This window comes from Pituophis catenifer, unplaced genomic scaffold (genome assembly GCF_029215685.1).
Source record: "Pituophis catenifer annectens isolate HBS135680 unplaced genomic scaffold, rPitCat1.0.hap2 SCAF_10, whole genome shotgun sequence".
NCBI classification, from domain to species: domain Eukaryota; kingdom Metazoa; phylum Chordata; class Lepidosauria; order Squamata; family Colubridae; genus Pituophis; species Pituophis catenifer.
Genome location: NW_027256890.1, coordinates 16,301,946 through 16,327,225, shown reverse-complemented (window position 1 = coordinate 16,327,225; position 25,280 = coordinate 16,301,946). Strand labels below are relative to the sequence as shown.

The following is a 25,280-nucleotide window of genomic DNA, read 5'->3' as shown; positions in this document are numbered from 1 at the left end:
GGCGGGGCGGAGGGCGACCTGCGAGCGGCGGAGACCCCGGCCCTCCCTGCCCGCCATGGCCAAGCGGCTGCGGAGCAGCGACGTCTGCGCGGATTGCAGCGCCGCGGGTAGGCCCCGGGGGGGGGAGGGGGAAGAGGAGCCCCGCCCGCGGCCCATGAAGGCGACCGGGGCCTCTGAGCTTGTGCAGAGCGCCCCGAGGCCGACACGGGGGGCGGGGCCTCTCGGGGGCGCCCTCCCTCTCTCGGGGCCGCCGGGCGGGGCCTTTGGGGCGGGGCGCCCCCCTCCGGCCCGGCCCAGCCAAGGGGGAGGGGCGTCCCTAGCGGGGGGGGGAGAGACCCCCTTGGCGCCCCCTCCCCTCCCTCCCTCCCTCCCCCGGGGGGGTCCCCCGCGCGGCCTCTGGGGGCTGGTGGGGCTGCGGCCGACGCTCTTCCGGCTTCTCCCCCGCAGAGCCGAGCTGGGCCTCCGTCAACCGCGGCGTCCTGCTGTGCGATGAGTGCTGCAGCGTCCACCGCAGCCTCGGCCGCCACATCTCCCAAGTGCGGCACCTGAAGCACACGCCCTGGCCCGCCACGCTGCTGCAGGTACCGCCGGGGAGGGGGGGGGGGTCGGGGAAGCCCTGGCCGCTTCTTGAGAGGGCTGGGCTCGCCAGGGGTGGAACTCCCCCCCCCTCCGTCCTGGCTGGGGAATTCGGGGAGTCGAAGCCCACCCCCCACTTTCAGGTCAGCCAGCGATTGAGGAAGGTTCACGGTATCTCTGTGCCGAAGCTGGCAATGCTCCCTTCCTGCTGGAAGCCCTTTTATCCTCGGCCTCGGGCCTTGATTGCAATTAGCAACAGGAGCTTCTGGTGGCTAAAGGTTTTCTGGGCATGGCGCAAAACAACCGATGATGAAGTAATGTATTGTAATCGGTTTTATGTTGCAATGGAAAAGGAAAGGCCTTTAAGCAACCAACTCTGTGCGTTTAAACTGACAGGTAAATGTTCAGGTTACGGTTGCAGGGGCTGGGGAAAGGAAACATGCTTTAGGACGGGTTTTAAATGTCAAGCGATGCTATTCTGATGACTGTGATTCAGAGAAAGTCCCGAACGTGACTTCCTCCTGGCACGGAGGATGAGAAGAGGCAGCTCCAGGGCTTCGGCTTCTGTTTTGCAGATGGTGGAAACCTTATACAACAATGGCGCTAATTCCATCTGGGAGCATTCGCTGCTGGACCCGGCCTCGGTCATGAGCGGACGGCGCAAAGCAAACCCTCAGGACAAAGTGCAGTAAGTGGAGCAAGCAGGGGTGGCATGAACCATAATCAGTGCAGCAACAGCAGCAACAGATGCCAGGAGACGTTTTCCTGCTCACTGAACATCCAGCAGCCTCTTCGTATCTTCACCGACTCGGGAATAGCTAGCTTCGCCTCAATTGCTTAACCTTTTAAACGCACTCACACACGCACCCTGTGAAGCAATTTTTGGGGATATGCCCATTCTTGCCTTTTGTGACTGGTTTGAAGTTGAGTCTCCGTGTAGTGAGAAACTCAGGGTTGCCATCCCACCCACCCATCCAAATCGGGATCCTCTGGAAATAAACATACTGCGGATGAAGAGCTTGGCCGGATTGTTCCTGGCTCGGTCACAGCCCGACCAGTTGATCTTTCGTGATTGTCCATTTCTGCCTCCCCCGTGTGCTGCCCCCTCTTTTGCCTCTCGGGTCCTTTGCAGGAGAGACCCTCGGCCTTCCCGAGGCTCTTGTGTTGCAGCCTTTTCCTCTTTCGTGTCCTGCAGCCCCAACAAGGCGGAATTCATTCGGGCAAAATATCAGATGCTGGCCTTCGTTCATCGCTTGCCATGCCGGGACGATGACAGTGTGACTGCCAAAGACCTCAGCAAGGTAGGTTCACCCCTGGGCAGGTGGCGGGAGGACCCGAAGCCTCTGGCTCTTCCAGGCGCCCTTGTGCGTGGCTCCAACTGATTGGTGAAGCATTAGGCTTAGGGTTAGATGGTCCTGAGGCCTCTCCTGCCTTTGCTTCCAGCAACTCCACTCCAGCGTCAGGACGGGCAACCTGGAGACCTGCTTGAGGCTTCTCTCGCTGGGAGCACAGGCCAACTTCTTCCACCCGGTGAGAGAACGAACGGCGGCGGGTCTTTCTGTAGCCCCAAATGGATACGGAGTGGAGGACTTGCAGCTGAGCCAGCCTCTCTTGGCCCTTCTGTAGGAGAAAGGGAACACCCCGCTTCACGTTGCGGCCAAAACGGGGCAGATTTTGCAAGCTGAGTTGTTGGCTGTGTATGGAGCTGATCCTGGCACCCCAGACTCCTGCGGGAAGACGCCAGTGGATTATGCAAGGTGAGCCCTCTTTTGCCAGGGGACGGACTGGTTTGGTAGCCACAGCCCAAAGGTCAGGTGGGGGCTCTTCTGGCCTTCTTGGGATGAAGAGAGGAGCTCCCTTGGGAAGAACTGCAGAAGGGGGTCCAATTAAGAGCGGAGCAGGGCAGCACCCCACCCCACCCCCTTTGTTGTCCCCTAGGAGCCCCAGGGAAGTCTAAGTGCCCCTCTGCCCCCTTTTCCCATTAGGCAAGGAGGCCACCATGAGCTGGCCGAGCGCCTGGTGGAAATACAGTATGAGCTCACTGACCGGCTGGCTTTCTATCTCTGTGGCAGAAAACCAGGTAACTGGAAGTTCTGGGTGGGCAGAATCCCGGTTTTCCTCTCCGCTTGAATGGGCCACTCCGCTGCCCCTTTTCTCTGCCCCTCAGTCCAAGTGGGCAGCTTCAGAGAAGGCCGCCTGCTTCCCTGCCCTGATGCTCTTTTGAAATGTTCTTTTCAGATCACAAAGGCAGGCAGCATTTCATTATACCTCAGATGGCAGACAGGTAAGAAACAAGGCCACATGGAGGGGGGGGGGAGAGGCACATGGAGGCTCCTATCCTTCAATCCTGGGAGGGGACTTGAGGACAAAGCAGTTGAAAAGCAGGATGTGAAGTTCCAGAAAGATGGAGCAAGCGTACCTGGCGTCTTCTCCGCATCCTCACCTGCTTCCTCAGAGGTTACTCTGCCTAGCTGTGGCTTCCAGGGAAAGGGGGCTCCACTTCTGAAGGGCTCTTTGTTCTCGTAGCAGCTTAGATGTTTCGGCACTGGCCAAAGCAGCCAAGAAGAAGCTCCAGTTGGTGAGTCTGCGCCTTTCTCTGCTTTGGCCTCTAAGGTGGGCAGGAAAGGCCACTTTTTAAAGGAGGGACTGCCTTCCCCAGCTCCCCTCCACCCCTGAAACCCGCAACCCATCTTCGACCCTGGGAAAGGAAGGCATTCGGAACCGCAGCTCTTCTGGCCCCCAGACATTTCCTAGTGGAGGGGCAGCAGCTTCCCATTGAAGTCCCCAGCTGATGATCGCAAAGGCCAGGCCGGCCCTGTCTTGGACCCCAGGAACTCTGGCAGGCCCAGCTTCACCCTTCGGTCTTTCCCTCCCTCTTCAGTTGAACAATCACCTGTTCGAAGAGCTGGCCATGGACGTCTACGACGAGGTGGACAGGCGGGAGACAGATGCAGGTGCTTTCCTCTGGCAGGGCTGCCCCACAGGCCAGGGTAGCTGCCTGCAGGGCCCCCTTCTCTCAACCCCCCCCCCCCTTGCTTTCGCTGTGCTGGAATCTAAAATGAAGCCACGCTTCAGATTAGCAACGGGGGAAGGGCTTTTCTGGGGGAGAGGGTGGGCTGCCCTGACCTTGCCCTCTGCTCGCACCAACAGTGTGGCTTGCGACCCAGAACCACAGCACCCTGGTCACCGAGACAACCGTGGTCCCTTTCCTTCCTGTCAACCCGGAGTATTCCTCAACCAGGAACCAGGTGTGCATCTTCTCTGGGCTCTGGCAGTTACCAGGAGAAGCAAGTGCCTCTTTTTTCCCCAGTTGGAAAATGGCAGTGGTCATCCATTTGGCCCTTGCGAATCCATCGGTCCACTTATCAGGCCCATCCGGGGCGGGGGGGGCGGAGTTTAAAAGGGAAGAGTGGAAGAGTGAGTCTACTGCCAGGAGAGGTTAGTTTGGGGGAAGCCTCAAATCTCTGGAAAAGAGCCCCACTCTGTCTCCCCATGTGCCTGGGCCTGCCCTGAAGGCCTCTGAAAAGCTGAAATCCTCCTTCGTGTTTGCAGGGGAGGCAGAAGCTGGCCCGCTTCAATGCCCATGAGTTTGCCACGCTCGTCATTGACATCCTGGGGGATGCCAAGCGAAGGCAGCAGGGAAACCCTGTTCCAAGTGCCACAGGTGAGCCCTCCGGCACCTCGGGAACTGCAGCCCAGCTCTTTGAATGGTCTCCTGTAGGCGGCAGGAGGGCCTCCCTCCCGTGATGGGTCTGGCGGCATGGAGGTCAACGTGATGGCCTAGAGGGGGTGGCAGAGGAGTGGTGAGGGCTGCGAGGGAGGGGGATTGTGGGAGTGGCAGGAGCAGTTCTGGAGGAGATGGACCTGAGACAGAGAGAAGGCCCCAAAGGGCCTCGAGGGCAGAGTGGCCCCCTGGGAGAAGGTGTAAAGAAGCCCCCTCTGCCAAGGCCTCCCTGCTTTCCCAGGCGGTGGTTGGGAGAGGCCACCGCTGCACACATTTCTCTCTCTGCTCTCAGAAAACGTGGAGCTGATCCTCAAGGCAGTCAACAGCCAGCACAGCCCGGGAGGTCACGAGGCCGACCAGCCTGACTACGACAGTGTTGCCTCTGACGAAGAAGGCGACCTGGAAGGCAGTTCAGGGAAGGCCTCTCGGCAGAAGGTGGGTGAAGACAAGGGCTCAGCCTTTGGGGGGGGGGCTGCCTTTTGTTATGGGCCTGGACCCTCTTTGTAAAGTCCCTGGAAGGACTTGAGCAGACCGAGGCCGTCCCTGGGATCCTGAAGGGCAGGCAGCCCCCTTCCTTGCCTTCTGGCAAAAGCTCTCCTGAGGCCTCTTGAACTGAAGCCTGGCTCATTTGGGGCACCTCCCTCTAAGCCGGTGGCTGCGAGGGAAAGCGTGCCCCCCTGTAACAGTATTGGGGGGGGGGGTCCTTTCCCAGAGCCTGGATTCCGACCTGTCTGACGGCCCCATCACTGCCCAGGAATACCTGCAGGTGAAAAACGCCCTGGTGGCTTCGGAGGCGAAAATCCAGCAGCTTTTGAAGGTGAACGTCAACTTGAGCGATGAGCTGAGGACCATGCAGAAGAAGGTAGCCCTGCACTCCACAACCGGCCTGCCCTGCAGGGTTGCGCCAGGCCGCTTGAACAGAATCGCCAGGGGTCTTTCTGGTGCAGTGACAAGGATGCCCCCCTAGAGCAGCCGTTTCCCCCTGCTGCCTCCATGCCGGCCCCCCTCGCGGGTGCAGTCCTGGGCTCTACGGGCTGGGGACGATGGGGAATGAAATACCACCCATCTAGAGGGTGACGTTTAGGGGGTTGGTGAGTGATTTAGCTTGGAACGGGATCCAAGTTCAGATTCCAGCTGCCTTTGGTATCCCGAGGGCAGGTGGGGCATGGTCGTCTCTGCTCTTCCCCTGCTCCTCCTCAGCCTCCTTTTACTCCCTCCCCTCCCCTGAAAGCCTTGCCTCCTCCCTTCCTCCGGCTGGCAGGTTGTGGCCCTCTGGGGAGTTGGACCCAGCACTCCCCAGCTTTAATCCGGCTCTTGGACCGCTTCACAAACTTCCCAGGGCAGTGAGCAGATTGCCAGGCAGAGCCGGCAGCAGCTGCAGATTCCTTTGTTGATGAAAAAGAGGAAACATGGCAGTTCCCCCCCCACCTTGAGATGGGGAACTTCAGGAAGTGCTTTGGGGGCCCTTCGGGGTCTTTCCTCAGGCGCTCTGAGAAAGTGCACACCCTCCTCTCTGCTCCCTTTTTGCCAGGGGGAATGCAAGCACGGCACCTTGGTCGGGTGTTAATTTATGTATTTCAGATAGACAGAGAGGGGAGGGGGTTGAGGAGGGGGCAGGACTGAGAAACCCACCCAAGTTGCAATTCCACATCCAAGCCAGAATCTGCCTTCCAAAGCAGCAGCCTTAGGAAACGGGATTCTGTTGCTTCCAGAGGGGAGAAAATGCGACCCAGCTCCCCACCTCCATTCTCTGCAGGGTTCTTCCCATTTCTCCTGCGATGTCGGTGGGAAGATGCCATGCCAGGGCTGTGGGCAGTTCCTTTCCTTCCCCTGAATACTAAGCCTTCGTTGTCATTTGTGTGTGAACTCGACGGGCAGAGCAGGGCCCTCTTGGCAGTTGGCAGCTCCAGTCATTTGCCTCCCTGCTGGGTCCTTCCGCTTGAAGGCATTATAAGAAACGGGGTGTGCACCGGGTTCCTTGTGCCGCTGAGCCTCCTGCTTTGGCCAGTAGCTTTCGTCTCGTTTCCTCCCTCACCCCGGCTGTGGCTTTGGCATTTCCACACTTCCCCTCCCGGCTTGCAGCTCGCCCCTCACTGTTCCACCCGGGCGTCCTTCACTCAAGAAATGTTGCTCAAGCCACCGTCTCTTGTCTCTTGGAGACTTTGTGGAACCTGCTGAGCCCCGCCTGGCCCTTGAAACGCAGCTGCCAAGCTCCCCTTTGTTCGGTTTGGAGGCCTGACTGTGGCCCTCTTTAAAAACAAAGCAGAGTGGGTGGGACGATTCCACATTCCCTTCCAGCTTCAGAGCCTGCAGAGCGAAAACACGAGCCTCCGACGGCAGGCCACCACCAACACCCACCCACCTCCGGGTGGCTCCGAGTACGCAGACGTGCCCTCTGTTCGGCGCCCCACCTTGCGCAGCAGCCGGCCCATGTCGATGTATGAGACGGGGTCCGCTCAGAAGCCCTACCTGCCACTAACCGAAGCCTCTTATCCCGAGGAGCGCATCACTCCCCGGCTCCAGCTCTTCCATGTGAGTAGCACAGCTGCCCTATTGACTTCCGGCTCACCTCCTGTTTTCTCCGCAGCAACTGCTGACGCTCCTTTGCTTGGCACTCAGCCCTACCTGCGCTTTCCCCATTCATGGCAGTGGGGGGTGGGGGTGGGGCGGGGGGCTCTGTGTAGAAAAGGCCCCTTATTCTCTTCCCTGCTGCCCCAGCTCAGGCAGCTCCCAGGCCCTCGGCCGAGTCCGGCCTCCAGACTCCCCAGCCCACAAAATCGGGGGGTTCTCTGGTGGGGGGTGGCGGGGTTTCCCAGCCTCCTTGAGAATGCTTTCTTGGCAAGAGGCAGGACTTGGCTGCCATTTCCCTCTGGGGGAAGAGACTGGCAGCCCATGAGGGAAGAAAGAGGGCTTGGCTGCCTCTGGCTGGGTGGTGACTCCTCCGTTCCGTCTTTCCCGTCGTTTTCCCTCCCAGATGTCCCGGCTGGAGAAACAGAGCAGCTTGCCCGAGGGGGATTACGACAACACCGGCCCTGCTCTGGAGCTGGACGAGACGGGGTAAGGGCCGATGCTTAAGCGCCTGGGACCCTCAGGAATTTGTGGGCTGCAGCTGAAGAACTGCCTTGCGGTCTTCACACGCAGGCTTGAGCCAGAGGGAGCTGGGGTTTCTCTCTGTCCTTCCGGGGAGGGCATGGAGCAGCTGGGGGCCCAGGGGAGCCAGTCTGGGGCTGCAGCACATGCCTTTTGGCAGGCTCATCAGGAAGGCGAGGCAGCGCAGCGGCCTTGGGCCAGAGGGCAAGGACCTTGAGGCCCACCCCAGCCCCCCCAGCTTCCCCAGCACTGAGGACGTGATTCGGAAGACGGAGCAGATCACCAAGAACATCCAGGAGCTGCTGAGGGCGGCTCAGGAGAGCAAGCACGAGAGGTGAGCCTGGGCGATCTGTGGTTTGGGATGGCTGGGAACAAGAAGGGCCCTTCCCCCTGTGAAGATTCACCTGCCTCCTCTGCCCCCGGCAGCTACGTTCCCTGCTCGGAGAGGATCCATCTGGCCGTCACGGAGATGGCAGCTCTCTTTCCAAAAGTGAGTAACGCTTGTTTGGTAAGAAGGGAGGCCCGTAAACGGGAAACCATATTGGCCAAAACGTTCCCTGTTCCCCTTTTTTTCCAGAAGCCGCCGTCAGAGCTGGTGCGCACCCCGCTGCGGCTGCTGACCTCCAGCGCCTTCCGGCTGCACTCAGAGTGCGCGAAGGCCCTCCCACCCGAGTCTTGCTCCACAGCTGACGTCCAGCTGGTCACCCAGCAGGTCATCCAGTGCGCCTACGACATTGCCAAGGCTGCCAAGCAGCTGGTCACCATCACCACCAAAGAGAATGCCAACTGAGCGGGCTCCGGCGCAGCCTTTGCGGTCACGCTGGAAACGGCTCAGGTTTTCAGGGGAAGCTCTTTTTTACAGGAATATTTAAAGCGGTGCGTTGCCATTTTTTTTAAAGGAAACTCAGTATTAAATTTTTTGCATGTTGTTTTTCTAAGACGACTTTTTCCCAGGATTGCCAAAATCCACTGCCTTATTTGGTGCTCCGTATTTGCCGGCATTGAGTGCTCGCGCTGGAAGTCTTCTTGAGTCAACCATCACATCACCAGCTTACAGGACTTTTTTGCTGTTGGGAGTTTGAATCCTGCACCCGTTGTGAACTCGGACGCCCAGAGCAGAATTCAGGGACCTGCCCCGGAATCCTGCTGTGCAGTTGCTTGGCACCATTGAACCACTAGAGAGCGACCTCTCGAGATACAGGGAATGGTCAAAAGGACACCCCACTTTCCAGCTTGGTCCGCCTGGGGCCACCCAGCCACAGGAGCAGTGGCTCCACTTGGAAGGAGAAGGAGCAGCCTCCCTCCCTCCCTCCGCCGGGGCCAAGGGGCAGCCCCCCCGCTCCAGAGGCCAACATCTGAGGAAGAGGGAGGCAGGTTTCTCCCTCCTCCCCGCACGGTTGGCTCCTCATGCTGGGTTTTCTGGAAAGTGCTTTTGCAAAATAACTATGCCTTGGGAGGCCTCGTGCCTTCCCCAATATGGAAAGCTCTCGTTATCTGCTCTTTTGTCTTTTTATTTTCTTTGGGAATTCCCTGCCTTTACCGATACGGACGCATGAGGGTCTTTTCTAGAGTGCATGCAGAAGGCCTGGCCAGGAAAGGGGACCCTGTGCAGGATGGGTGGCCAAGCCTGGTCAGCTGAGTGCCCAGCCACCCCACTGGCAGTTCGGAGTGTGTCAGGGAGGGGGAGTGTTCAGGCAGCCCCTTGTGCTGGCTTCCCCTCCTGCAGGCACTGCGCCTCTGTCGCCCCATCCCCGTCTGTTACAGCCCAGGAGGCCTCTGTGTGAAGTATGAAGAAAGCACACGGCCAAGGCACAATGGCCAGTCAATGCAAAAAACATTTTTGGGGGAGAAAGGAAAGGGTTTGGAAGGTCGGGGGTAGCTTCCCCATTGGTCATCCCCAGTCGGTGTGATTTGGAAGCTTCCAGGCAGATGCAGATGCTCGACCAAGAATGAGATGAAAACAGGTGAGCAGCCAACAGGCTGAGGTTCCCCATCCATTTCATGGGCTGAGCTGCTGCTACCCCTTAGGACTCACCTGCAGCCAGAGTCCCGGGCCTGGCTTGCTCAGGACCCCCTGCAAGAATGGGGGCACCAGCTGCTTTGCGGCTGTAGAGACAGACTCCCCACCTCCATTTTAAAGCCACAACTAAGTGAAGACTCTGTGGTGTGTATGTGTGTGTGTGTATAAAATATCCTGCTAGTGTGTGCATATGTAAATCTTACATGTATAAAAACCAAGTGCCATAATATTTTGAATGCTGATATTTCATTGGAGCTTTTTTTTTTTTTTTTTTTTTTTTTTAAATGTACTATTTGGGGAAGGGCATGTGGAAGTGGTGGAACAGAAATAGAACTCTCTTTGGCTTGCCCATTGCTATCAGCCTTTCTGGTCAGCACCAGGCCAGAGAAAACCAATTAAAAAAGAAAAATAGCACTTTATTGACCCTCTAAGCACCCCTCCCATTGTCTTCCGTCCTGCTTTAGCAGGGGCAGCAGCCACCAGGTAGCAGCTGCTCCTTGGGGGTGGGGTGGGGGGGAAGGCAGAAAGACCACTTCTGGGGGAGCCAGTCCACCCCTCTTTGCCTCCTAGTATCCCTGCTGGCTCCAAGAAGACTGTCGGTACTGCAGGAAGCAGCTGGCAAAGAGGTTCTCGTCCACCCACACCCCGAATGCAGAATCTTCTTTAGCTCCAGGCAGCTTTGGGGTAGCTGTGGCACTAGGAGGAGGGCAGACGAAGGATGCCAGTCATGAGTCTGGTCTGACCTGTCAGCAGTCACATCAAATTCCCCCCCCCTCTGGGAAAGACCACTGAGGGGATACCCTCCCCGGGATGGCAGCCCTGAGCCCCAAGACCCATCCTCGCAGAGCAGCGCCCTTGAGGGCCATCCGGCCTGCAGCACTGTCAGTCCTAGGCTGGGGTGCCCTCGGGGCGGCAGTTCCCACCTTGTTGCGATAGCCGGCTTCCACCATGCGCCTGGCCTCCAGCTCCTCCAGCTGCTGGTGCTGCTCTTCTCGCACCCGGGCCTCTGTGGCTGCCTCCTGCTGGCGCTGGAGCTCCTCCTCTTGCTGCCGCTGCCGCTCCGTGAGCTGAAGGAGGAGAAGGTCAGCACGGAACGGGCCACCTCTCAACAGCCAAGCCAACCGCCGCCTGGCAAGGAATCCCCACCTGGGCCTGCAGCTCCTGCTTGCGGGCAGTTTTCCGCTCAACCGCCGCCTCTTGTTCCCGCTGCGTCAGCTGCCTGGCCTCTTCTAGCTGCTGGATCAGCTGCTCCCGGAACCTGACGGAGTCCTGCTGGGCCTGCCGGTTGTGCTCCATCTTCTGCTGGATCTGCTGCTCCCTCTCGGCCAGGACCTGTTTGGAGCCATGGACAGGATGGCTAAGCAGAGACCCGCCCCTCCTTGTTTCGGAAGAGCAGTGTGCCTACACACACACACACACACACACACACACACACACACACACACACACACACACACACACGGTGTGCTCACCTCTGCCATGAGCCTGTCCCGGGCCTTCCGCTCTCTCTCCCATTCTTCCTCTCGCTTCTCCCAAACCTGCCTGGCTTCCTCCCTGGGAGGGGCGAGGGAAAGAAAGGACAAGGGAGATGCCCGCTGCCCAGCAAAAGGCAGCGCCAATCCCCACTATGCCGAGGGTACCCAGCCTCTCTGACCCCCCACATTTCGCCCAACTACAGTGGCCTTGGAGGTGAGGACCCTGGTTCCCCACTTGACCCCTCCACCTCAGCCCTCCCCTGCCGCTCCCTCACCTGAAGATGGTCTCCAGCTCCGCCTCTCGTTCTCTTTCCAGTTGCAGCTGCTCTTCAATGACCTCCTTCATCCAGGCGACTGCGGCCACGGCTTCTTCCCGCCGGGTGGACTTCAGGCGCTGGTCCTCCTCATCCTCGTTAGACAGGGCCAGGAGGATCTGCCTGTCCTTCTCCTGGAATCACAAAGCCACCGGAAGCCACCATGGCTTGTGCCCTGCAAAGAAGGGCCGCTGCATCCCACATCGTTGGGGGAACGACTCCTGCAGGCAGGGTCCTTCCAGACCCCTTCAGCAGATGCCTCCTGCTCTGGGACAAGCTTACCAACTCTTCCTGGACCTGTTGAGCCCGTTTCCTCAGCTGCGCCTGGACCTGATGCTTCAGAAAGCGCCTGGGGAAAGACGGGAGCATGAAATAAGTTGGCAGGCAACCCTGAGATCAACCTGGGCCAGCGGCCCCTGAAAAGGTTTGCCCTTCCCAGCAAAGCCTCCACCTTGGATCCGAGAGGAGCCCAAGATTCTGCAAAGCGCAGCTGGCTGGGCCTTGCAGCAGCTCCGATAATGGAATAAAAATGGAATTCTGGAAGAATAGATTGGGGGTGAGCGGCTCCCTCTACCAATTAACCCGTCGTGTTCTCAGTGTAGCCTCCTAGACAGGCCCTCATGCATCTCTCGGAAACTCCACGTCTGGGCGGAGAAATTCCACAGCTGGACAATGGATTCTGCCCCCGTTTGCCTGCCCCCTCCTCCCAGAGCATCTGGAGAGAAGCTCCCCCCCACCCCGGTGACCTACCCAAGCTCCACCTTCTTCCGCTGCTCATCCTTCAGCTTCCGCTCAGCTTCCAGGGCTTGCAGCTCCCAATGCTGCTTCAGCAGGGTCTCCTCCTCCTCCTTCAGCTTGGTGGCCTGACAAGGGGAGCAAGAGTGAGGGCCAGAGGAATTCTCTCTGACCATGACCGTCTTGGCTTTCCACTCCTCTCCTCCCCCTCCCCCGAAAGCCAGGACAGACCAGGCATGGGGTAATGGGCCGAATGAGGGCAGGTGATCTGCAGATCCAGAAATGGGACAGGCTGCCCTCCCCGCTTGATGCTCCGGGATGGGATCGCTTAGAGGGCTCTCAGGGATCCACCCTTCGCGCACCTCCACGTCCCGCAGCTGGAGCTCCGCCATCTGCTGCCGCAGGATCTCGGCCTGCTTCTCCTCCTCCCGCTTCCTGCGCTGCTCCTCCTGCTTCAGCCGCTCCAGGGCTTCTCTGCGGGCTCTCTCGTACTGGTTCTCAGAGCGGACTTTCTCTTCCTGATCGGCCGCTTCTCGCTCAATTGGGAGGAAAGCAAAGCAAGCATGAAGCTCCGTCCAACCTTCTCCTGGGCAGCTACAGAGGGGGCAGGTGCGCCTACCTGTTGCTTCAGCGCCAGCTGGTCCCCCCAGGCCTCCACCACCTGCTTCTTGTGCAGCTCCGAGCTCACCTGAAGTTCAGCAGAAACACCGCATCACAGTCTGGCCCTGGTGGGCACCGGCTCTCTTCTCTTTGTCCACCCCCCCCCCCGCAAGAGGCAGAGGCCCCCAGCCCGAAGGCTTCCCACCTCTCGGAGCTTCGCGCTGCTCTTCCTCCAGCAGTCGTAGAGACGATCTTCCGCCACCTGCGAGCCAAGCCCAGGGAGGAAAGGAATGCCACTCAGGCCCCGTCGCCCAACCAGGGAGGCCCCCCACCCCCACCGCCCACCCCAAGGAAGGCAGACCTGCTTCCGCCGCTCCTCCCTGGCCGAGCGCAGCTCCTGGCTCCGCTGCCGCTTCTCCTCCAGCTCGGCCTCCCCGCCGGTCCGCAGCCCCCGCAGCTCGGCCGCCAGACCCTCGCGCTCCCGCCACAGCAGCTCCCGCAGCCTCAGCCGCCGCCGCTCCAGGCCCGCCGCCGCCTCCGCCTTCAGCCGCTCCCGGCCGTGCGCCTCCATGCTGCGGAGGGAGAGGAGGAGGAGGAGGGAGGGAGGGAGACGTGGAGCCCCCCGCCGCCTCCTGCCCCCCCCGCCTCGACGACCCCCCCCCCGCTCACCTCTGCTGGAAGGAGCGGCGCGAGCTCCACTCGGCCTGTTTGCGGCTGCGCAGCCCGGACTGCTGGAAGGAGCGGCTGTGCAGCTCCCACTGCCGGCGCAGGCGGGCCTCCTGCTCCCGCCGCCGCACCAGCTGCTGCTCCAGGGCGCGGCTGCGGCTGCCCCAGAACGACGGGGCGGCCGGCACGGCCATGGCGGGGGGAGCCTGCCCGGGCAGGCGCGGTGACGTCACGCCGAGGCACAGTCGCGCGTCCTGACGTCACCCGCTACGCCGCTACGGGATGGTTCCGGCGCTCCCAAGCCGCGCTCGCCGCCTTCGAGGCCAGCCCCGCCGCTGCCTCCGCGCGAACTCCCAACGGCCCAGCTCCTTCCGGCGCCGCCAGGCGTCTCCATGGCAGCGCTTCCCGTCTCTCTACGGGGGCCGCCCGCGGACAAGAGGCCCCGTATCGCGCGAGAGGGCGGAGCCGACCTGGGGCTCGCAGAGCTAAGAAAATGAAGAGGGGGCCTCCGGGTCTCAGCGCACGCGGCTTCCGGGTACGCATCTCGTCCTCCGGTCCCGGGATCGACGGAGGCGCTGCCGCCGAAGCAGAAGAAGCGCCGGGGACGCCGCAGCGACGCCAGGCCGGGACCCCCTGGAACCGGAAAGCTTCACCACAGGCTCCACTTTGCCCCCCCGGCGCTCCGAGGTGGCCAGCCGGCCAGCCGCGCGTCCTTGATGGGGAGCCGGCGATGCCCGGGGGCCCCGAGGCTTGCAGGAGGCAGAGGCGCTCCTCCTTCCCGGCCAGCCGGGGCCAGGGGCGGCTGGCGCCCCCGGAGCTTCACCTGAGCCGTCGAGGCGCGGGCAGCGCAAAAGCTTTCTGCACATGGGCAGGGGAAGCGTCCTGCTCCTTGGGAGCCCCGCTTTTCGCCCAGGCAGGGAGAGGCCGGGCCGGCCCCCGCGCCGCTCGCTTGCCGGTAGACTGCCCCGGCCCCTCCGCGGGAGGAGGCTGAGCTGCGGCCCGCCTCCCTCGGGGGCGGCGAGGCCGGGCTCCACCCCGACGGCAGCAGTTCTTCTGCCGACTCAGGCTGGCCCGGCGGGACGGCTGGGCTCCCGCCATGGCGCTGCTGCTGGAGTACGAGTTCCGGACGCTGCCGGCCGATAAGCAGATCGACACGGAGCCCTTCCTGGAGGCCGTGACGCGCCTGCCGCCCTTCTTCGGTGAGTGGCCGCCCCGCAGTCCCGGGAGGGAGGGCAGCGCTGCTCAGAGATCGCGGCGGCGGCGGGGGGCGATGGAGAGCGGACGGCATCAGCCTCCTGAGCCCGCTTCGGCCCCTGCGCTGCTGCTCTGAAGGGCTGGCCACGCTGCCTTGGCGGCCCCGGGCTTCTCCTCGCCTGCAGCCGAGCCCTGGCCAAGCTGGAGCCCCGGGGGGCCACTTTCCCAGGGCCCCGTCCGTCCGTCCGTCCCCGGCTCTTGCTCGGAGTCCCCAGCCCTCCTCCCCGCTCGCTCGCTCGCTCTCCCCAGCGGAGGCCCCGGCCAGCCACCTGTCACGGCACTTTGCAAAGCGGCCGGTCTTCCCAGGTGCGCCAGCGGGCCAAAAGGGGGCAGCAGTTGCCAGCTGGGCTGAAGGGCCACAGAGCCTTTGCAGACAAGGTGAAACTGAGGCTTTAGTGCTTAAATAAACGGAAGGGCAGAAATTCTACACCCCAGGAATCCCTTCTTCTTTCCAGTCAGGTTTTCTTTTCTTTCGCTCCCTATGTATAAAACTTAAATTAAGCTCGGTCTTTCATGAAGGTCTGGGCTTTGGGGCATGTGCAGAGGGCCCTTGGGTTGCCTTTAAGACGCCCTGCCCTGCCCTGCCCCAGAGTCTCTCACCTCCCAGGTTAGGTCTTGTCCCCACCTCTTTCCCCAATTCCCCTCATCAGCCTCCCCCTCCCCAGGGGCACCTTGCTCCCTGGCAGATCTGAACCCCAAAGCAGGCTGGGGGGAGGGGTGTGTGCAGCCGAGATGCTTGTGGAAATGAGATCTCTCAGCTGTCAACTAAGGAGCGGCTTTCCTAATGGACGTAACTGACACCTCTAGAAATCCTGCCAGCTCTCCTCCTGTCCTTCTCTGCTTTCCCAACAACAAAGGTCTGGAAAGGCCAAACGAAGCACTTTCACTTGGGGAGGCCTTCTAAGGTGGCCTGGGGGGGGGAGGGGAGGAGGAGGCGTTCACCTCAAAACACAAGCAGGGTTCCTTCGTGGGCTTACAGCGTGGAAGGGGGTCGGCTGAGCCTTTGCAAGGTTTACGTTAGTTCAGGGGGAGAGAAGAACAAAGTATCTGGAACTTGGGGGGGGGGAGCACTCTGAGGATCCTGGGTGCCTGTGGGGGAAGCAGAGAGAGCCGGTGGGATTTCTCCCTTCCCTGCAACAGCCACTGTAGAAAAATGGACACTCCACGGATAGGGGCAGTCTACCAGGGAAGCCTGGGCACTGAGACTAGACAATGCTGCCTCATTCGGGGCCTCCTTAGATTGGCCCCCAAACTCCTTCATGAAGGGCCCCTTTAAGGCTTTTCTGGGGGCTCCAGTGGCCCCGCGAGACAGCAAGGAGTCCTTCCGTCCCCTCCAGACTCCGCATAAATGGTGAATGACTGATTAGCAAGTCAGGTTTGGCTCTGCCTAGCAAGCTGCCCCTGAATCCTTTTGGGCTTGTCGAGTTAGCCCCCCTCCCACAAAGCTGGATGGCAGGTTGCTCCCTTGATCTCGAAACCTGGGTGCCCACTGGTGGGGGGGGGCTTTGCCAACCTCGCTAACGGCTGAGCGATCTTGAAACCAGGCTGCCTTTTCTGCTGGGGACGTGCTGGAGACGAGTGTGGGGAGCCAAGCCTGCTGCTTCCTCCGGCCAGACTCGCTGGCTGCTCGTCTCCCCACCACAAGTGGGAGAAGCGCGCAGGGCCTGCTGGGTGTGCCAGCCTCTCCCTTCTCTCTTGTGCAATCCCTAGGGGGTGGATTGCATCACTTGGGCGCCTTCACGCTGCGCAAGGCCTGAGCCGGTCTCTGTGCCTCCAGATGGGCTTGGCCAGCAAGGTCCCAGCCCCCAGACTGGAGGGGGCCACGGGGTGTGGGAAGGAGCCGGGGCCTTGGCTTGCAGGCGGTGCTGAGTGGCTGCCGGGAGGCGCTCAGCCATTCCAGAAAGCCAGGGGGAACAAGAAGAACAGGAACAACTGGGCTGCTGTGGGATCTGGAGGAACCGGCAGCCTTGCCCCGGGGGGTTGTGTGGCAAAACAGGCGTCCCCAGAGCCCCCCCGCTTCCAGAAATTAAGCTGCAACTTTGTTCTCCATCCCCCCCAAACCAACTCTGAGCAAGCGGACAAAGCCTGCTTTGAAAATCTCCTGGCTTCTTGCTGGCAAACTGGTTCGCTTGGCATTCGGGAAGCCCTGCTGCACCCCCCCACCCCACCCCCACCCCCACCCCCCCACTTCCATGAAGCAAACCCTGAGCAGCCTCCTCGGGACTCTCCGTCCTTTGTTTGCTCAAGCAGAGGGTTGGGCTGGAAGGTTATTCGGTTTTATTCCAGCCATTATCTGGCGCCTGCATGGCAACATGGTGACTCTGGGTGGCTAAGAATCCACACAAGCTGGAAACTGGAAACCCTCCATTAAAACATGTCAACTTGCATTAACGATACAATGTTTATGTGCCTGATAAACCATCTTAAAAGAAAAAAAGGAACCCCCCTCACACCCCACCTTCAGCACACATCAAGGGAAAGGCGTGTAGTCAAGCCCCCCCCCCAAGGCTGACAGGATGGGGGGGCTGTTTTGAAGCCCCAAAGCCCCCCAGCCTCTTAGAGGAAGGGCTAAGAAAGGTAAGGCTTAAAGGGGCCTATTTCTGACTCAGCAGTCTCCCTTCCTGTGGCTCCAGCCTCCCTGCAGTGTAGGTTAAGCCTAGGGGAGTAGGAGACGGCAAGATGGAAGGATGAGCTCTTAAAGGCCATCTAGCCCACCCCCAGGTCTGGCTGCCCAAGCACCACTTCCCCGGTTTTTTCCTGAGGATGCCCAGCTGTGGTGAAATGTCTTTGCAGTGCTGAATTAAACCCTCCCATCATCCAGATTTCATCACTCGCCGTCTGAAGACGCTCCTTGCCCCCAGAGCATTCCAGGGGGTGGATGGGGCGGTTCCTCTTCCCTCCTGCCCTTGGCTGGGGGGCTGGGGCCCTTTTTCTATTTGAAGTGTCACCCCTGGTCCCCACCTCCGGGCCCTGGGCACCCCTTGGCAGGCTAGATCGGGGTCCCACCGCTGCTGAATGCAGATGCCCCCCTGACCTTTGCTCTCTCCTCCGCAGATTGCCTGGGCACCCCACTTGTCTACGCCCCAGTGAAGGCGGATCTCTCCGGGAACATTAAGGTAGAGAAAGGGCTCTGAGGAAAGGGGCCGCTGGGTTTGAGCTGGGATCCACCCGCCATGGGCTCTTTGTGGCTATGGTGGCTTGCAAATGAGGGCTCTCTGTGAGCCCAGCTCATGGGAAGGCAGCCCTTTGCAGAGCCCTGGAAAGGGCTGCGCGGAGCTTCAGCTCCATAAGAAGCAGGATCAGGGGGGCTGCTAATCAGAACGGGCTCCTGCACCCCCCCTCCCTCCCACCACCTGGACCCAAGCCACCCCCAGGTCAAATTTATGATTCTCTTCTGGTTCACTTTCAGAAAATACGGGCGGTTTACGAATCAAACCCAACCAAGTTCAAAACCCTTCAGAACATCTTGGAAGCGGAGAAGGAAATGCACGGGTCGGCTTGGCCGAAAGTGGGGGCCACCTTGGCCCTCATGTGGCTGAAGAGGTGAGGGGGTGACCTCATAAGCCGCCTCTGCTCCTGAGGGGCGGCTGGAGGACCTCACAGGGACCCAGCTCAAGGGGGGAGGGCACTGGCAGCCTCTCAGAAGCTTTTCTCCTCCTCCCCCCGCCCCCCCAGGGGACTCAGGTTCATCCAGGCCCTGTTGCAGAGCCTTTGCGATGGGGAGCAGGACAAGGACAACCCCAATCTGATCCGCGTGAACGCCGTCAAAGCCTACGAGCTGGCCCTGAGGAAGTATCATGGCTGGATGCTGCAGAAGCTTTTCCTGGTGAGCCTCCGAGTGGGAGGGGGAGGAGGGGGCCACCAGCAGAGAGCCAGCCTGCCTGGGAAGGCTGGGGGAACCTGGGGGAGGGAGGCAACACTCCTGGACACCCCCTTCTTCAAGGGGGTGGACGATTGTAGCTCTGGTCCTGCAGGTGGGATATTTGCAAGGCCGGCCGAAGGCAGAGAAGCCGAAGGGGCCGCCCCCTGACTCGCTTTCCTCCCCAGGGCTCCGTCTATGCTCTCCCCTACAAGTCAGACTTGCTGAAGGCCCTGGAGAAAGGCAAGGAGGTCAAGGAGGAAGAGACCTTTGAGAAGATCCACCAGTTCTTGTCCAAAGCAACACCCATCCTCGACACCATCTATGAGATGTACACAAAAATGAACGCGGAGCTGAGCTACAAAGCTTGACCAGGCCCTCCCCTCCTTTGCCAGCCTGGGCCCGCTCCTTTGCCTCCCCTCCCTCTGCTCTGCAGCCCAGCAAGTGCCTTCCACCCCTCGAGGTCACCTATTCAGAAGATCTGCAGCAGTTCTAGGAGGCCGAGCAGCCATGGAAAGGTTTCTCCACTCTGGCCCAGGCTGAGGGGCTTTGATGCTCTTTTGTGGCCTTTCTACTTCTAAGGACATAAAGGGGGGGCAGCAGCCCCTCCCTGTTCACTGGGAGGGAGAACCTGTCTTCCTCTGAGCTTTGGGCAGCGCACAGGAGACACCAGTTGCGCCCCAGGACTGGCTAGTGCCCAAACGTCCCACGAGCCGTGCCAGGAGGGCGTGTAAAGCAGGGAAGCCTCATCTCGGGGAGCTTCACCCCTTGGGAGGCGGCTTCCTGGCAGTGGGGCCACGGTGGGCTTCCCTCGCTTTCTCCTGGGTGGCCTTTTAACTTCTCTGCCTCACCTGACAAGAGCAGCCGGACTTCAGGGACTTTTCGGCGTGACTCTTGGGGTGAACCTCCATGCGGCCTCTTTGCACAACGGATTTCTTCAGGGAACTGACTCTGGCTTAAAACTTGCTGTCATTTTCTGGGGCATAAAAATTATGCCAAGCCTTAATGGTGTTGCTACTGCTACTGCTACAGATTCTGTGGATGGTTTTAGGAAACCCAACAGTTGAATTAAAATTTTATGAGAGAGACGTGCGATTTATTTTGGTTTGCCCAAAGAAGACTCGGTGGGAGGGGCAGCTAAACCACCCTGGCTGGGAATTATGGAGGTTGAGCGTGGGTGTTAGGAGCCAATATTTATGTAGATGAATATTGCTTTAATTAATGCACCCAAACTATTTTGAAAAGACCTTTTAGGGCAGCTTATTTGCAACTCCTGAAGGGAGAAGGACCTTCTCAGCTGGTCCTGTGGCACCCAGTAGACAGTGGGCATCTTGGGAAGGGTTGGGGGGTTTGCCCATCATGCTCACTTACTAGGCCAGCTGGACTCCCAGCTGGCATTTTTCGGAAGCTGGAATTTGCTGCATCACACCAGCAGTGGGCAGCCTTTCCTCACAGATGGACCAGCAGACAATTGGTGTGGGCACTTCATCCCCACCCAGGGAGGGAGGGGTCAGCAGATACAGCCCTCCCAAGTTTTGCAGAAGGAGAAAGAGTTTATAAGGGGGGAAAGGATCCCTTTGGGGATGAGGGGGCCATGGGGGGGGAGGGCTGAGTCCTGGGATCAAAACAGTCCTCAGTCATATTCCTCTCCCCACTTTAGGGTGTCCAACCCACTGAACTCGAACAGAGTGTTGTCTCAAGGCCCCCCTAGCTGCAGCCTCCCCCCCATTTGCTTTTCAATTACCCCCCCACCCCATCAGTTCCTTGGCATTCCTGTCGTCCTTTGGTCAGGGGTGCAGCCCAGGCCTGTTCAGGCTGGCCAGAAAAATTCCTGCGTCCAGCATAAATCTAAGCCCTTGGCTGTTCCCAGCTAAAGCCATCAGCTCAGCCGGAGGGAGGGAGGGAGGGAGAGAGGGGCCAGCCAGTAGGCCCCGAGACCCAGCGGGGTTCTATAGTCAGGGAAGGAAGGTGGCCCTTCACCCAAGGAGCCCAGAGGAAGAAGGTGGAAGGGCTGCAGTTTCCCACAACCCTCTTGGGCCTGGGCCTTTGGGGCCTGCAGCCATGTTCTGTCCAGCAATTCAGAGTGGCCAGGAAGATGCTCCCACTCATTGTGGCAGGGAGTTCCGTAGTTTCTTTGAAGAGATGCTTCCAGGCTCTCCTGTCCTTGGATTCTACACCTGCCAGGATCCTTCCTCTCTATTCGCTCCTCACAGAGGATGATTTTAAAGACCCCCCCTCCCCCCTTCAGTGTCGCAACTTCTACTCCTTGGGAGTCACAATCTCTTGCCAGCTTTCTGCCCACCTGCTTGCAACTTTTTGGCAGAAAATCACTTTTTTGTGCCTTTAATAGCTTTATTATTTTTGTGAAAATAATAAAGCTATTAAAAGGCATTTTTTGGCCCACCTGGGCTCCACTTTGGCAAAAAAAAAAAAAAGTTTTTGCCAGGTAACAGGCAGTTAAGAGCTGGGTGTGTGCACAAAACTTTTTGAAACGTTTACAGGAAGAGGAGAGCCTCATTCCACTCCTTCGTTTTCCCACCTGCAGGCGATCTTTTCTGGGGCAGCCAGCAAGAGTTTGGTTTGGTTTGGGGGAGGGGATTTCCTTCCTTACAGGCCCCTGCACCCCCCACAGGGGAGCCTCTCAGCTGCCTCTGGGCTTGTCCTGAGGTCAAAGATTTCAGAGGGCGGAGAGGGGCCAGGGGAGCCATCCGTGAAAGCGGGAGGGGGGGTTGCTCTTGTGAACCCCTGGAACGTTCCAGCAAGTGTCCCCCCCCCCGGGGACAGACGTGGGGGGGATCTGACGAGTGACGTCTCCGCAAGGATGGTCTGGCTAGCTCGGGGGCGCAAGAACTCCTTCGCTCCGCGGTGAGAGGAGCGGGGGGGGGGGTCGTTTCTCTTGCGTTCTGCAGTTGGGCTTCCTCTGCGCGGAGCCGGGGGGGGGAACTCGCGGGGGACCTGAAGCCAGAGCAGCCCGGGCGGCGCCGGGAGATTTTCGGCGGGTGAGATCGGAGACCCGGCGCTAAGGTGAGCAGGGCGCGTCCGGCAGGGGTGGAAGGGGCTGGGAGGGGGTCGGGAGGAGGAGGGGCCCCCGCTGGACACGTCCAGGGAAGGCGGCTCCAGGAAGGGCCGTTTGGCTGCTGCTTCTGATTCTCAGGCCCTGACCTCTCCCTCCAGCTCTCCGGGACTCGAGCGCCCATAATCCCCAGCCAGGACAGCTAAAGGAGTCCAAAGAGACCCAGGCGGTTTCCTTCCAGAGCCCGACTGGGGGAAGCGCTGAGCTGAGCTGGGCTCCCCGGTGCCTCTATAGCCTTTCGGGGTCAGAAGAAGAGAGATCAAACGGGGGGGGTTTCGCAAGGCGCAGCTTTGGGTCCTTGTGAGGCCACCTATCCGGACCAGCCTCGGAGGCCAGTGCCGGACTTTGGGGAGTGGGATTCGCCTCCTTGCAGTGCCTTTCCCGGCGAGAACTGTTCGTTGCAGTCCGGGGCAGAGATTGAAGAGCTACCGCTGCCGCCGCCACTCAAACGGGCAACGTGGATTAAGAGAGCTTCCCCCGTGCGCCCCCCCCCCCCGCCTCATAGTCCCGGAGCTGAAGGTGCCAGCCATAGGCTAGGTGAGCACCCCCCCCCTTGGACTCTGGTCCTGCCGGCTTGGAAATGTGCTTTGTTCCTGACTAGCGACCGTCGGCACTTAAGAGCATAAATCAGATTCCTGTCCAGTTTCAGCTCCGATGCAGGCGAGTCCCCAACCCTCTGTCCCACTCGGAGATTTTTGCTCTGCCCTTCAGGGTCCCTTCCACTCCCGGTGGGGCAGAGGAATTACAGAAGGAAACTGGCTTGGCCCTGCAGGGACCCTTTTCTCTCCCCTATAAGGGATGGGCAAGATCGGAATTCACTCCCCGTGTTTTATGGAGTTGAACTCCTGCAGCTCCACAGATTCAGTTTTGGCTTTATCTTTGGGCGGGACAGATGGTCCAATTTTGCCGGTATTCGCCTTAACAGCACCACCTTTGAAGGAGGCAAGATGCACGCAGGGGTGCAACAGCAGCTCTCTTCTGGGACATCTCCTTCAGACCATGTGCCTTCCCACCCACCCCCTCCAGAAACTGAAGGTGCCCAGGCTTTGGGCTCTGCTGGCTGACCTCCAGCCCTTTGGCCTGGGGGGGCTCTTCTCTCTCTCTCCAGGACCCCACTGGAGCTCTGTTTGGGCATGTTGATTAATCCTTTGAGCTGTGAAATTCTCCAAACACTTAAGCTGCAGGGCCGCCAGGGCCCCCAGCCCCCCCAAGACTGAGGAAACACATTTTGGAGAGGAGTCCTGTGCTCTGTGGACTCTGGCAGGGCGGAGACCCCAGCGCTGCCAGCGACACAACCACATTAGAGGACTTCCGGCCAAGTTCAGAAACATGCAGCTTCTCTCTGTCCCGGCTTGGTTGTCCCCAGCTGCCTCTGGGGCTGCAGGAGGAGCCGGGCTGGACTGCGCCTCCCTCTGCCTGGGGAGACAGGGGTTCCAGCCTGGATCCCCACCCCCACCCCAGCCTTCCAGCACAGCAACACCCCCAATAAGACAAGGGTTCTTGTTTTGGAAGGGGGAGGCGGCCCTCTGAGCGAGGCCTCCCTCCCAATGGGGCTGGCAAGGAAGCTCCTTGTGGTGATGCTGCAAATGGAAGCTTTGGAAAGCTGTGGTGGGGCAGCTCAATCGGTTCCCAAAATAGGGCTGGGGGAGGGGAGGGCCTCTCTTGCACACTGCCGCTTTTTGTTGTTGTTAGTTGCGAAGTCGTGTCCGACCCATCGTGACCCCATGGACCACCTTCCTCCAGGCCTTCCTGTCCTCTACCATCCCCCGGAGTCCATTTCAGCTCACGCCGACTGCTTCAGTGACTCCATCCAGCCACCTCGTTCTCTGCCATCGTCCCCTTCTTCTTTTGCCCTCCATTGTTCCCAGCATTCGGCTCTTCTCCAGGAAGTCCTTCCTTCTCATCAGGTGGCCAAAGGATTTGAGTTTCCTCTTCAGGATCTGGCCTTCCAAAGAGCAGTCAGTCAGGGTTGATCTCCTCTAGGACTGACTGGTTTGATTGCCTTGCAGTCCGAGGGACTCGCAGGAGTCTTCTCCAGCACCAGAGTTCAAAGGCCTCCATTCTCTGGCCTTCTCAGCCTTCCTTATGGTCCAACTTTCACAACCATCCATTGCAACTGGGAACACCATAGCCCTGACTATATGCACTTTTGTGGGCAGGGTGATGTCTCTGCTTTTTAGATTTGCCATAGCTTCCCTCCCCAGGAGCAAGCCTCTTTTCATTTCTTGGCTGTAGTCCCCATTTGCCACTTTTGGGAGGAGCTAAAGGTTCAGGGAGCCGGGGGAGGGGGACCCCGGATTCCTTTAAAGCGCTCAAAAAAGGACCGGAGAAAATTGTCGCCCGTGGTGGCTCCTTGGGGGCTGGAATCCAAGGCAGGACGAGGAGGTTGGCAATTAACCAGGGGGGCTTCTCTTCCCTGAACTGATCCCATCCCCCCCCTCAAACAATTGCCACATCTTGTGGTGAAGAGTTCCACCATTTAATTCTGTGGCCAGCGAAGGAGCTGCTGGGTGAAGACGGGCTGGCCAGAGAGCTGAGGGGGGCTGCCTGCCGGAGGAGGCCACCTTCTCTCTTGTTTGTCCAACTAGTGATTTGTAGTCCTTTGATCTTGGAGGAGGAGACCTCCCCCACCCACCCAGCAAATTCCTGCTCTGAATAGCTTTGCCTGAGCTCTGCTCAACTCTTGACTTACTGGGCAGTGAGGAGCTGGTCAGCTTCCGAGGGGGGGCGGGGGAAGTGGGGGGTGATATGCCTGAAGTTCTCATGACTTTCCACAACGCTTTGTTCCCCGCAAAGACTTTCACCATTCAGGCTGCTTGTGGGACTTGTGTTGTGACTTGGACACCAAAGAAACAACTTTAGTGAAGTTTCTATCCGTGGTCTCAGTCTCAAAGGATTTCCTGAATGCCCTAGACAAGCAGCTGCATCAGAACTGGGAGCTCCTCTGGCCCCACCCGACCCAACCAGCCTGCTATGGCTTGGCTTCCTCTTCTCCCAGTCTCTCCCCCCCTTCCCTTCCCAGTTGCTCTGGAACTCCCAGTTCCTAATTTATTCCTCAAAACTGCTGAAGTCCCTGCGGCTCTTCCTGAGCACCAAGTCTCCCTGCAAGTCTTGGCTCTGGAAATTAGGAAGAAGCCGAAGAGGCCGGAAGCCCATTGCAATTGAGGATCCAAACTCACTGGGTGCTACGCCCAGGCCCCGGGCCCAGCCAGCCTCCTCCCTGCTCAAGGACACTGGGGCTCGCCCCAATCCAGGGTGCTCAGTGGTCCCTCTTTCTGTAGGTGGGAGAGTGGGGGGCGCCGTCTCCTGAGGGTGAAGGCCCGGCAGGGGCTGGCTGATGGCTGGGATCTCTCTCTGGGCCAAGGAAGGGGAGCGGGTGCAGCCCCATACATGCACCGGGGTTCAGCCAGAAGGATTAACGGGAGCCTTGGGTTCATTTGCACGTGTCACCATCCATCACTCCAAGTCGGGCTCTTCTGGAGAACGAGGGCTTCTCTCCTTTTCCTGGTTCAGCCTGGGAAAATTCTCAGGATTCGGCTTGACAGCTCCAGGGATGCCACTTTGATGTAGGCCTTCAAAGCAGGCGGGGCACCTCCTGGCCTCTGAGCAGGGAGCCGGGCTAAACCATTCTGCCCTGGTTGCTTCGGCACGGCTTCCAGCGCCTGGTGCCCTCCAGGTGGCGTATCTGGGATTGCAAACCCCCCCCCAAAAAAAGAAGTGCCCCGGCTGGTGAGAATGGGCACCGCAAGAAAGAGGCTTTTGGAAAAGGCGGTGGGGGCGTGTGGTCTCCTCTACAAGACTGCAGTGGAGCCCAGGACGACGGCTGCTGGCGGCCCCTCCAGGAGTGCCGCATCTTCCCTTCCCCCCCGCCTGTCTGGATTTTGGGTGGGGTCC

General features: G+C 59.7%; 3 protein-coding genes across 5 annotated transcripts; 2 read left to right on the top strand and 1 right to left on the bottom strand.

Annotated features, from left to right (window-relative positions):
- The first annotated feature begins 13 nt into the window (after positions 1-13).
- On the top strand, positions 14-9,653 carry GIT2 (GIT ArfGAP 2). Of its 3 annotated transcripts, none has more exons than XM_070951656.1 (19): positions 14-107; positions 448-581; positions 1,152-1,264; positions 1,772-1,877; positions 2,020-2,106; positions 2,203-2,333; positions 2,562-2,656; positions 2,815-2,860; positions 3,106-3,154; positions 3,458-3,530; positions 3,727-3,824; positions 4,129-4,240; positions 4,593-4,735; positions 5,013-5,162; positions 6,599-6,832; positions 7,275-7,357; positions 7,551-7,724; positions 7,817-7,880; positions 7,968-9,653. In XM_070951656.1, the coding sequence occupies exons 1-19, from the start codon at positions 56-58 to the stop codon at positions 8,178-8,180; spliced, it is 2,157 nt and encodes a 718-aa protein (XP_070807757.1). In that variant the 5' UTR covers positions 14-55; the 3' UTR covers positions 8,181-9,653. The 3 variants fall into 3 exon arrangements, with proteins under 3 accessions (XP_070807757.1, XP_070807758.1, XP_070807756.1); XM_070951657.1 differs by having other exon boundaries at positions 3,103-3,154; positions 5,013-5,117; XM_070951655.1 differs by having other exon boundaries at positions 3,103-3,154.
- A 152-nt stretch (positions 9,654-9,805) lies between these two features.
- Positions 9,806-14,152, bottom strand: TCHP (trichoplein keratin filament binding). The gene is made up of 12 exons (XM_070950738.1): positions 13,204-14,152; positions 12,896-13,106; positions 12,740-12,796; positions 12,554-12,622; positions 12,297-12,470; positions 11,950-12,062; positions 11,482-11,548; positions 11,161-11,333; positions 10,883-10,964; positions 10,557-10,742; positions 10,334-10,477; positions 9,806-10,106 (listed from the first exon to the last, which is right to left on the bottom strand). Exons 1-12 carry the CDS (start codon positions 13,392-13,394, stop codon positions 10,074-10,076), a joined length of 1,500 nt encoding a protein of 499 aa, XP_070806839.1. The 5' UTR covers positions 13,395-14,152; the 3' UTR covers positions 9,806-10,073.
- Positions 14,153-14,173: 21 nt separating this feature from the next.
- GLTP (glycolipid transfer protein) lies at positions 14,174-19,399 on the top strand. The gene is made up of 5 exons (XM_070950739.1): positions 14,174-14,399; positions 17,509-17,570; positions 17,864-17,997; positions 18,130-18,280; positions 18,502-19,399. Exons 1-5 carry the CDS (start codon positions 14,297-14,299, stop codon positions 18,682-18,684), a joined length of 633 nt encoding a protein of 210 aa, XP_070806840.1. The 5' UTR covers positions 14,174-14,296; the 3' UTR covers positions 18,685-19,399.
- Positions 19,400-25,280: the final 5,881 nt, after the last annotated feature.

Coding starts and splice junctions, on each gene's coding strand:
- GLTP (XM_070950739.1), top strand. CDS start 14,297: ATGGCGCTGCTGCTGGAGTACGAGTTCCGGACGCTGCCGGCCGATAAG. Junction 17,571..17,863: donor ATCTCTCCGGGAACATTAAG/GTAGAGAAAGGG, acceptor GTTCACTTTCAG/AAAATACGGGCGGTTTACGA. Junction 18,281..18,501: donor TGCTGCAGAAGCTTTTCCTG/GTGAGCCTCCGA, acceptor TTTCCTCCCCAG/GGCTCCGTCTATGCTCTCCC.
- GIT2 (XM_070951655.1), top strand. CDS start 56: ATGGCCAAGCGGCTGCGGAGCAGCGACGTCTGCGCGGATTGCAGCGCC. Junction 1,878..2,019: donor CTGCCAAAGACCTCAGCAAG/GTAGGTTCACCC, acceptor CTTTGCTTCCAG/CAACTCCACTCCAGCGTCAG. Junction 4,241..4,592: donor CCCTGTTCCAAGTGCCACAG/GTGAGCCCTCCG, acceptor CTCTGCTCTCAG/AAAACGTGGAGCTGATCCTC.
- TCHP (XM_070950738.1), bottom strand. CDS start 13,394: ATGGCCGTGCCGGCCGCCCCGTCGTTCTGGGGCAGCCGCAGCCGCGCC. Junction 12,797..12,895: donor GGGAGGAGCGGCGGAAGCAG/GTCTGCCTTCCT, acceptor CTTGGCTCGCAG/GTGGCGGAAGATCGTCTCTA. Junction 11,334..11,481: donor AACAGGTCCAGGAAGAGTTG/GTAAGCTTGTCC, acceptor TTGTGATTCCAG/GAGAAGGACAGGCAGATCCT.